This window comes from Lonchura striata, chromosome 9, assembly GCF_050655825.1.
Source record: "Lonchura striata isolate lonStrDom1 chromosome 9, ASM5065582v1, whole genome shotgun sequence".
Classification (NCBI taxonomy): Eukaryota; Metazoa; Chordata; class Aves; order Passeriformes; family Estrildidae; genus Lonchura; species Lonchura striata.
Window position 1 is genome coordinate 4,065,669 of NC_140711.1, and position 11,023 is coordinate 4,076,691.

Below are 11,023 nucleotides of genomic sequence, written 5' to 3' on the forward strand. Positions count from 1 at the left end.
TGTTGTTCTAATGAATATCTAATCTGTGCCTGAAAACCACGGAGAGTCTGAGAAGCTGCCACAGGAGCAGGTCTCTGATTCCAGCACAGAACAGCTGTGAGAGATCGCAGGTGGAACTCCTGGTTCCATCCCCAGCTCTGAGCCAGGCTGCTCTCCTCTGGAGTGCAGGTACAACACCCACGTGCCATTCTGCCAAGCCTAAAGCCTCTGTCCCTCCCCAGGGATTTCAAGGATGTGGAGGCTGCCTTGAACGCCATGAAGAACGTGGCTCGGCTCATCAACGAGAGGAAGCGGCGGCTGGAGAACATCGACAAAATCGCTCAGTGGCAGAGCTCCATCGAGGACTGGGAGGTAGGGGACTTCCCTGCCCAAGGAATTCCACCTTGTTCCTCTTCTGCTCTTCCAACAGCTTCTCTCTACAGCGATATCTCACTGTCCAGCCCCACTTCAGCTCTCTGCCCATCTTTGTGGAGAGGATGATTTTTGTTTAAACAGTTATGATCTTTTAGGTCTGGCATATAACTCAGCTAGACCAGCTGCCTTTGCATGTTCCCTGGGATCTTTGTTTCCCTGTTTTTCCTTGCAGAACGAAATCAGCATGTAGGTTAGTGAAATTCTATTATTTTTCTCTTGCCCCCCATTTTATCTTGAGTGACTTCAAACTCTCAAATGACCAGAATTGCTCCTTAATTCTTAACAAGCCAGATTATTGTTGCAGAATGGCAAGGTCTGGCGTAGTTACAGAGGAACCCAAGGCTCCCTGTAGACTCATTTAAAAAAATCACTAAAAAAAATAATAAAAAAAAAATACTAATTTTCTAAATCCTAGACTCAATAAACCCACACTGTCTCCCCACCCAAGGATGTCAGGCTAAATTCTTAGTTCCCTCCTTCTGTGCCTCCTTTATGTCTGGGATGGAGCAGCTTTCCTGAGCAGACTCTCTGGAAAAGGAGATTTTTAAAAATTTAACAAGCTATTGTTCAAATCAAATTTAGCTCCCACTCCCTGATGTGCCAAGGACTGTCCTCCAGCACAGAAGCCTCTCTCTCATTCCCACACGAGTTCTGCCAGCAGGAATTCAAGCTCCCACTTTCACATGAGGCTGAGACCAACCTGTTCTTTCTGCTGTTCTCAGGGAGAAGATGTCCTAGTCCGAAGCTCAGAACTCATCTATTCTGGGGAATTGGCCAAAATCTCCCACCCTCAAGCCAAGAGCCAACAGAGGATGTTCTTCCTCTTCGATCACCAGCTTGTCTGCTGCAAGAAGGTAACCCATGAAAGCTGGCTACTGCTGTGCTGATGGATTTAAGTGAACTCCCTCTCCACCCTCTCCTGGCCTCATGTGCTCCTGGCACTGAGCCTTCTCTGTGCATTCTTTTCTCTGAGGTCCTGGGGTGTTCTGTGCACCTGAGCACAGCAATCAGCTACTGGCCTAATTCTCACAGCAAACAAGGAAAGCACTGCACTGCTTCTGGGGTTAGTGTGGGGTTATTCTATACAATTCAGCTATGAGTATTGTCACACAAGTTCTTTTAACTACCTTGTTATTCATCTGAACTTCCAGCTTAGTGTTGTATTCAGAAAAAACTGCAGGTTTGATGAACAGCTGTGGGCCTTGGCAGTCAGTAAGGCCATGCTAACAGCAAATGTAAGCCTGAAAGTACAGCTCATGCTGTTTTCATAAGCTGAGTAATAAAAGAAATCTTCCATCTTGGAGCCAGTGAACGGTACCTTCCTCTGGAATTTCAGAACTGGATGTGCCAATTATTTTTTGCATATTCCATGGCATGCAGGTAGCTCCATGTAACTTAGGTGTGAAAATCACTGATCTCAAAGTTACTTTTCATTGTCAACAAAAACCCAAGAGATAATTAGTATTATTTTTGCTTTTTAACTGGAACTGAAGGATTCAAATAGTGCTTTTTGTCAGAGGCTTAATGAGGATTTGGGATCATGTGTCACATCCAAGCTTCAGGGCAGCAGATCGGCCCCAACACGGACACCAGCCTGTCCTGACCCCACTGCCAGAACAAGCCATGTGGTTCCCTACAGCAACTCAGCATTCTGCAGTTCCACAGACTCAAATCCAGTATTCATTTATTTTACAGGACTGTAATGATACCAGGAAGGTTAAATTCTCCATCACATCCAAGAAACAGCAACATGTGTTGTGATCTCTCTTACAGGACCTCCTGCGCAGGGACATCCTGTACTACAAGAGTCGGATCAACATGGATGACATGGAAATACTGGATGTAGAAGATGGCAAGGACAAGGACTTCAATATCAGTGTGAAAAATGCATTTAAGCTGCACTGCAGGGACACTGAGGAAGTCCATTTATTCTGTGCAAAAAAGCCTGAGCAGAAACAGCGCTGGCTGAAGGCGTTTGAGAATGAAAGGAGGCAGGTGCAGCTTGACCAGGAGACAGGTATGGAAAGAGCAGTGCTGGGAGACTGATTTTCTTCTAATCATTATTATTTTATCTTTTTTTTACCCATTGGCTAATGCCTGAGGAGTGAAGGGGTGGGGGAGCCAGCCCATGCTCCAGGGCAGCTCTGGGCTGCTGAATTACACATTCTGAATGAATCTGTGCCGTTAAAAACTGCAAACCACCATAACCCATCACTGCAGTTTGTCCTCAGGGAGGCTGATTTGTCTTAAGGATTCAAGCAGGGCTGACAAAAGAGTCAATACATTACATACAGGGTCCAGAACAGTATAGAACAGGAACCTGTTCAAGGGCTCTCACTGTACAAGAGGGTTTGTGTTGTTTTGTCCAAATCCTTCTTGATTCAGCCTAGTGTGATCTGAAAGATTTCAGCCAGCACTGGCCTGGACTGGCTTCTCCCCCCAGTGCAGCATGGGCTGAGGGGCAGGCAGCAAACCCTGCATGGGGGTTTGTGCAGCCCAGCCCAGGCTGTGCCCCCCAGCCTTGGCAGTAACTGTGGCCTCTCCCTGTCTTCTCCTGAGGTACCAAATGATGACCTGCTGCTGACAGAAATCTGCTTTATCTTCCAGGTTTTTCCATCACAGAGGTGCAGAAAAAGCAGGCAATGCTGAATGCCAGCAAGCAGCACCACGCTGGGAAGCCCAAGGGTGAGTCACACCTGAACACGGGAACACTGTGACAATGGGAGGTGGCTCTGGATTTACTACATGGGAGAGGTTTCAATGAAGTGGCAGTAACAAACTCTTGAGAACGCCAGATGGTGACAATTTGCACTGCAATTCCTGGTAGATTCAGATGGTTGGAGTCAGGAGACTATTCCTGTCTCCAGGAGAGCCACTTTGCACATACTCAGCACTCTGCCAAAACCCAGCAGCTTCTGCTCCAGGGGCAGTGCACAGCCTCTCCCCAGGAGCCAGGCTTTCCCAGCAGTCTGGCATTCCCTTTGGCTAAAGGCAGGGTTTGTAGTATCCCCATGGTGCACAGAGGGCCACAGAGGTCTCTGCAGCAGGGACTGTTCCTGGTGGGCAGTTGTGCCCATGGAAGATGCTCTGAAACCTGAACCTTGGGCAGGGTGCCAGGGGTAGGTACCATGCTTGAGCAGAGCTCTTCATTCAACCTGCCAGAGACCAGGACCATTAGCAGCAGCCAGGGAGAGTGAAGTCAAGCAAAATAAAGGTTCCTGTGCCCACAGCACTGTTGGCTGAAGGCAGCCCTGTTGATGCCACCTTCCCCTTCTCTCTGTTCAGAGGAAGAGATGTTGCTTGGTTCCTCTGAACCCACAGAGGCAACCACTTCCTCTTGGTGGTACCAGCCACATCTCCTGAAAGAAAGCTTGGCTAAATGTCAAAAAGGGTCAGAAATTAGATTTGGCTGTAAACAGGGGAAAGTTTGGAAGGAGGCCAGACCATGCCAACAAAGCAAAGCCCTTGGGACACAGCACTAGAGGAGACTGCACAGACCAGCCTCATCCTCCATGCAGGCACTGACCATTCCTAGTCAGAAATCCAGCCCAGGAGGTTGTAACAGGCACCAGCAGCACTTGCACAGCAGCTGCTTCTCCCAGCACAGCCAAAAGCACCAGCTAAGTTTGTCACCAGGCATGAGCTGCAGCTCTCTAGCCCTGCTGTTGTGCTGGCAGAACACCTGACAGTTGTGCAGCACATTTCTGGGCCTTCCACATGAGCTCTAATCCTAAAAGGCACTGCTGAAAGTAAGGATAAATGAAAGGAAGGGTAACAGTTAGACAAACCCAATTCACAGCCCTGCAGCTTTAACAGGGACTGGGGGAAGTGGCAGAGCGGGGGGGGGAAAGGAGCTGTGTTCAACTAACGTGCTTCCCATCTCCTCCTCCTGTCCCAGCTGTCACCAGGCCCTACTACGACTTCCTGATGCGGCAGAAGCACCCCACGCTGCCCAGCACGCTCCCTCAGCAGCAGGTCTTCATGCTGGCAGAGCCCAAGCGCAAGCCCTCGAACTTCTGGCAGAACATCAGCCGGCTGACGCCCTTCCGGAAATAGGGACAGCCCGTTTGTGCCTGAACCCCTTCTGAGAAAGCACTTTAGCCCTCAGTGCTGGCAGGCGGAGCCGGGTTCCTCCAGCCCTGTGCTCACAGAGGATGGCACCTGTGCTCCTGCCTTCCCTATTTATTTGGCAGCCCGGCTGCCCCGCTGGCTCCCAGGTGCGGCCGCGTGGGCGCTGGCACACCGCGGGCAGCGGTGCCACGGAGCCAGCCCCGCACTGCCCAGCGGGCAGAGCTCCAGGAGCGCGCAGCAGGGAGCTGGGCAGGCTGCAGCCCGAGAGATTTACCCTGCCAGCTGTACTTGGACTCGCTCCTTCGCTGTGCCCGCCCCTGCTGGCTGGCAGCTGCCACCGGGGACGGCAGCCGATGGACCCGCTGGCCCCGCGGCCACCGCCGTGCTCGGAACAACAGTTCAGAGTCCGTGATGAGGAGGGATGAACCCTTCTGCTCTGCCCACCCCATGCCCTGCATTTCTCAGAGCTGTGATCCTCCTCCACGTGTCCAACTAACTCAGCAGCCTCTGCAGGCACTCAGAGCACAGTGAGCACTGCACTGTGACCTCCTCCCTCCCTTTATTCCAACAGCACCCGTGAAAGGTGTCCTACATTAAACTGTGCCAACCTGCAGCATGAGTCAAGTCAAAGAATTTCTCTAGTTGGTTTGAGTTACATAAGTTAGAAAAAAATGTGCCTAATTAATACCATATTCAATTCTTTAGATTCTCATCTCTCCATCATTCTGCCATATTTCCTGGCCAATGAAAATGCTCATTGTTTGTAATGTGTTTATTTATGGTAAAAATCAGAACTGTGTATTTTGTAAGTCTGTAATTGTTCTTGTCAGATGTTGTTAACTTGATGCTTGTTTTGTCTGTTTAATCTTTCTTTTTTTTTTTTTTTAAAGAAAGGTCAATATTTGCAAACCTAGCTCCCAGAAGTCAGAGTCTGCTGTTCAACTCTGCAACGTCATTGTTATGCAAACTCCCATAGACCCTCAAATTCAAGGAGTGTTACTGACACTTTTAAAAATGGAAAACCGCTTGATAAAGGCCTACATTTGGCATAAAGAGCCTCACTTTAAGTACCCAAGTTTCAAATGGTGGCCAAAAAGAATTAATTTAAATCTTGGTTAGCAAAAAGAAAGATTTGCCTTACCATAGCAAGAGTTAGAAGCCATACTGACTGAATTCCCTAGATTAGGAGACATCCTGGGACAGTGGAAGGAAGACACACAGGCTCATTCCAGTTCAAGTGTGAGTGAGCACTAACTGTCTGCAGAGCTCAGAAATCCAGTGTTTGTTGATGCTGTAGCTGACCAAAGTCTGGTCATCCAGGGATATCTGAATTCAGTAGCATGTACAAAGTCCTTCTTGCACTATATCTTCCCCCCAGACCAGGGGCAACATTTAATTTCATAAAGAAACTTGTAAAAGTGACTCTCAGCCTGTGTTTGTCTTCAGCCTGTCTATCTGTGTGAAGCTTTCTTTCCAAAGTCACTGTGGGGATTGTGCTCTTGCAGCTCCACCAGGGCTGCTCAGCCACAGGGGCCATGCCAGAAGGTGACCTCAGAGAAGCCATCCCAGGGACCTGACCAGAGGGGTCACTCTGCTCTGGGGAGGACACTGGGTCAAATGCTGGGTGGGAGTGGGGGGCAAAAGGAAAAAAAAAGCAAACAAGAAAACATTCTCCAAGAAGCCCCTGAGATCAGGCAGCTACAGCAGTATTAGCACAACATACACAGACACCAAGAGACGCAGACATGGGGACACTGAAAGACACCCAGACAAAGGTGGCCCAGCAGGCACACTGAGGCACTGCCAGGTGTGTACAGACACCCATGGGGGGAAATGGTGACCAAGAGACCCTGACACACACACACAGGTATGTCAGACAGCTGCAGCCAGCACCACTCAGCAACACAAGGCAATTGTCATTTCTGTGTTTACCCTAAGTGTCTGCACCCTCCTTTCCTTATCCATGGCGTGTTTGTTTTGATTGGCCAGGAAGAAAACTTGTTGGCACTAAAATGATCTTTTCTGAGCTTATCATCAGCTTTTGTAGTAAGTGGAGGGGGATAGAGGGGCAGAGGACCATGCCCTCCCCAACACGGGTACAGGATCACACCCCACACCCCCACGCTGAGCATGGCCAGCTGTGACAATGCATCAGGTTGCTCATAGTCTTGTCCAGTTGCTATGGGGGTTCACTCAAGGATGGAGATTCTCCTAAAACCTCTTTATATCTCTGCTTAAAACCACTCTTTCCCCAGTGTGATGGAAGTGCTGACATCTATTCAAAGCTCCCTTGCTGCAATGTCTGATCTGGTTTTAGGCAGAATGTTGCTTAATATACTCAGCTTTACATCTATAACGAAGTCACTCTGGTAGAAATCCTCACCTCATCTCCCAAGGGAAATGGGGTGACCATGGCACAGGACCCCGGAGTGCAGTGGCTGTGAAGTGCAACAACCCTGCCCTTCCTCCCCCTGAAACAAACACAAGAATTGGCTATTATTAATTACCTGTGTAGCAATACTCTCAACAGTAAATATGCATCCAGTGGTTAAAATAATCACATAATTTATCAGCTCTTCCAGAACTGGCTGCATCTCTGACCAGTGTGTACAAAGGATTTACAGAGACACTTTTTTTTACAGAAATTTCTGAAGTGCCAAACCAGACTCCTCTGGCCAGACAGCATCCCAGTCAATGGACAGTTAATTACTTCTGGAAGAATTCTACTCTCCACTTGACTATCAGTACTCTTTCTAAGAAGTGTCCTCAGTTGGGATTCTAGTCTTGTACACCACATTTGGAGCTAGGATCCAATTCCCTATGCAAGACTGAGATCGGGTAAAAAACTGATCACACCAAGTGGTGGAGTTACAGCAGCAACACAGAAAACAGGTACAGTCAAACCCATAATCCCATTGTGCTCAACACGCCCGACCCACAGACTGCTCTGAAGAGGATTTCATCACAAAATACATCCTTTGTTTAACAGCCACCACCACCTCCCAGCTCTCACCATAACCTTGTGTTTCCTGAACACCAAAACTGTCACAAATCAGGTGTAACCTCCTTTGGTTTAAGTGATTAGACACTCAAAGTCATCTCATCCCCCAAGTTACTCATTAAATAGTAAAGTGTACCTGTGTGTGAGATGGTAACAGATTAACCAAGCCCAGATTTCCCCGCTGCCCCCCTGGCATCTGCATTTGGGCTGGAGTGGCTCCCATTATTCTGCCAATGGACAGAACTGGGGTGAACGTGTGCAGGCCAGACTGGGGGTGTGCACAGTGAGCAGATTGCAAGGGCATCAGCTCAGCTTGTGAGAACAGAGTTTCTGGCTAGTCAAGAACAGCCTCTGACAAGCTCTCTGGGCTACATGGACAAGACCTTCACGCCAGTTCCACAAGTGTCCATTTGAAAAGAAGAATCAGAGCTGTGAGATATCAGCAACCTTTTCTCTGGAGCTGAACCTTCAACAGGGGCCAGAAATGCAGTTTTGCATACAAAACAAACTGAAGCTCCTGATGTGAGTCTGAACAACACCAGTCCTTCTGGATTTTAGGGTAGAACCAGCTAACTACTCAGAAAAACAATTCTGCCTTGAGTTACATAAAGAGGACAAAGAAATTGAGTCAGGGGTGGTTTGGGGTTTCTTTAGGGGTGTTGGTTCTATCTGTTCCTCTCCTTCTGTAGACATCCATTTAGGAAACTTCTTGTAAAAACAGCCATGATTCTTAATGACCTATATCTGCCCAGATTTCATTTGGTCAAATGAAACACAGAATTCAGTAAAGGATGTGAATCAAATGAAAGAATGATTTCCTGAAACTACCAGTAAAGTGAAGAGAACCAGTGGCTACTAAATAACAATCTCTGCTCTGACCAAAAAAAAAAAAAAAAAAGGGAAAAAAATATCACTTTAAACTATTAGTTTAGAATATCTGATTCAGACACTGTGGGTGTATACACTGTTCAAGTTCTAATAGCATCAAATCCAGCACGAACTGCCTTTGTGCTAACTCAAAGTAAGAACTAGGTCAGTTCCCATGGAGAGAAGAGTTCCCCAAAGCAGCCTTTAACATCTCTGCTGTTTTGTCCATTCCCTGAAGGACAGTAGGGTGTCAGCTGGGGAGGAACCCCACCTGTGTCCAGCAGAGTCCTCAGCTCACCAAGTCCCCTGCAGGAGATTCCCACTGTGCAGGACACTGCTCTGCAGAGCCAGCACAGCTGTCATCCCAGAGCCAACCATGTGCCAACATCTGCACCTGGGTGTCCCAACAGCTTCCCAAAAGCACCTGAAAACCAGGCCTGTCACCAACAGGGAGAACTCAGAACTGAGGCACCTGTGAGTAGCAAAAGAATCTCGGCTTCACACTGAGAACACTTCATTGCTTGGGATGCCAGAATGACAGAAAGTAGCTTCTTTTTAATAAAAAGGCCTTTCCCCTGATGTGTCAAAATATCAGGCTGTGCTCCTCCAGATTTACTGTAGTGGAAGCACATGTTCAAGTAACAGCATCATTCAAGAAGTCTCTGTGCAACCATCAGTCTTTTGAAGAAGTACTGCACCACTCACCTCCCAGCCTCTGGAGCTGTCAGTGCCTGGCAGGTGCCACAGCACCCAGCAAGTGATGATTTCTTCTTTACTGTTATTACTTCAGTTGTTTTAATCCTCCTGTCAAGTTCCACCACGTACCTGCTCATGAGGTTATGGGCATTGCAAAGCCCATCTGGACAGTGAATATGGTACAACAGCAACTCAAGCTTTAAGGAGGGAACTACTCACACCTTATTCAAGTGCTGGAGCCTCAGCCTGTGCCTGCTGCTGCTCTCATTCTCTACCAAAGGGGGAAGACTCATCCTGCTACTGACATCAGCAGCACCACACTGGTACAACCCAAAATATCAATAGAATGTCCTGTACCAGCCTACCAGCAGAAACTCCCTGTGCCAGAGCTCCCAGCCTAAGCAAAGGTCAGGTCTTCAGGTAAGTAATGAGTTAAAGAGTAAAAATTCTGATAGTGCATAAAAATTAACTGAAAAAAAAAAAAAAGGTAGCATCTTCAGCTGATTTTAACCCCCTGAAGACACAGTGGTGCTCTTTCAGTTGGACAGTATGGGGAGGGAATCAACCCAGGCTGCAGTGACCCATCAGTGCAGCTGATGTCAGAGTGGACAAGGTGCAGCCAGCAGTGTGACCTGGCACCAGACAGAAATGCCTCCAGGGGACCACAGCTCCAGGCAGCAGTGGAGTCCTCTCCTTTCCACTCCCAGGCACACAGCTGCAGGCTCTGCAGAAGCCAAAGGCTGCTCCTTCCCAACCACACAGCAATCCCAGCTCGCCCTGCCTTGCCATCAACACCTCACACCTTATTTCTCCTGTGTCTCACACATGTCCTTAATGAGCTACATGACTAAAATCCCATGGCTTTGGCAGTGCTGGCACTTCTAGGAAAAATGCAGGCTGCTTCTTTTTGCTTAACACTCCTGTCTTCTTTCCCCCTGCAACTACACCCCTCCTCTCTGCACGTCCTGAGCTTCTCTTTTGCACAAGTTTGCTACCAAAGCAGCTCCCTGTTTCACTGCCTGTGCAAATGAAATACCTGTGGTACTTACCCCAGAGCTGTGTACCTTTGTGTGTGACTGCCTACATTTACAGTTGTGAGATGGGAAATAAACAAGCTATTGACTTTCAGTCTTGGATCCTTCTGTAATTCCCCCAGAAAGCATTAACTACTGACTATAGAGCAGCTATGTAACAGCATTCTGCTTACAGGTTCCTTCTATCCTTCCACACCTACTTCTTTCCCTTTTTTCCTAAGTAGCATCCACTCATTACCCAGGCTTGATAATAATTTATGGCTTTTTTCTTTAACCTCTAGTTACCTGAAATAATAAACTTGCTATCTAAATCACACCATCAACAAAAACCTTACCCCCAGATACAGCCATGTGCTCACAGAGGCAGAGGGAACTGCATTTGAGCTCAGCTGGCAACTTCACATGATTACAATTCTTACAAAGCTGGCAAAAGCAAAACTTGGGGAAGGTGTGTTCCCCTTCCCCTTTCCAAAGCATCAATTTGCCCATATATTTTACCACAGAAAATAAAAAGGCATTGTAAAACACCACAAAGTAGATTACTACAGATTAAAAATGAAGGTCCAGCTATGGCAATTTAAGATGACAGCTGAGCTGCTCATTGTCAAGTTCTTTGTCACATTTTTATTGGAAGGATCTCTTAGCCCACCAAGGACTACAACTGGGGTTCCCTGTACCCACTCCCCTCTACAACTGCAATTCTCCCTGTGACACAACCCAACTTCCCACAGCTGCCAAAGACTTCTGGCTGCTGTTTAAAATAAGCATTAAAAAACTAAAGTCATCACACGGCCTCCATTCTATTCGGGATGATTAAGACAGAATAGCTAATAGCCTGATGGATACTAAAATAAAATCCTGGAGTGCACTTAGCCTCCTACACATGACTCGGACATTTTATCCATGCAATTCAGCAACACTGACATTTCCTACACAAAAA

At 47.6% G+C, this 11,023-nt stretch overlaps 1 protein-coding gene across 2 annotated transcripts in view; it reads left to right on the top strand.

Annotated features, from left to right (window-relative positions):
* The window catches only part of ARHGEF4 (Rho guanine nucleotide exchange factor 4), a 204,448-nt gene extending 194,271 nt beyond the window's left edge, over positions 1 to 10,177 (top strand). For both annotated transcript variants that reach the window (XM_085586985.1, XM_077785565.2), the window contains 5 exons: positions 222 to 351; positions 1,137 to 1,268; positions 2,188 to 2,431; positions 3,022 to 3,099; positions 4,313 to 10,177. In XM_085586985.1, the coding sequence (XP_085443111.1) occupies positions 222 to 351; positions 1,137 to 1,268; positions 2,188 to 2,431; positions 3,022 to 3,099; positions 4,313 to 4,470 (742 nt within the window). In that variant the 3' untranslated portion in view covers positions 4,471 to 10,177. The remainder of the gene's footprint in view (positions 1 to 221; positions 352 to 1,136; positions 1,269 to 2,187; positions 2,432 to 3,021; positions 3,100 to 4,312) is intronic.
* The last annotated feature ends 846 nt before the right edge of the window (positions 10,178 to 11,023 follow it).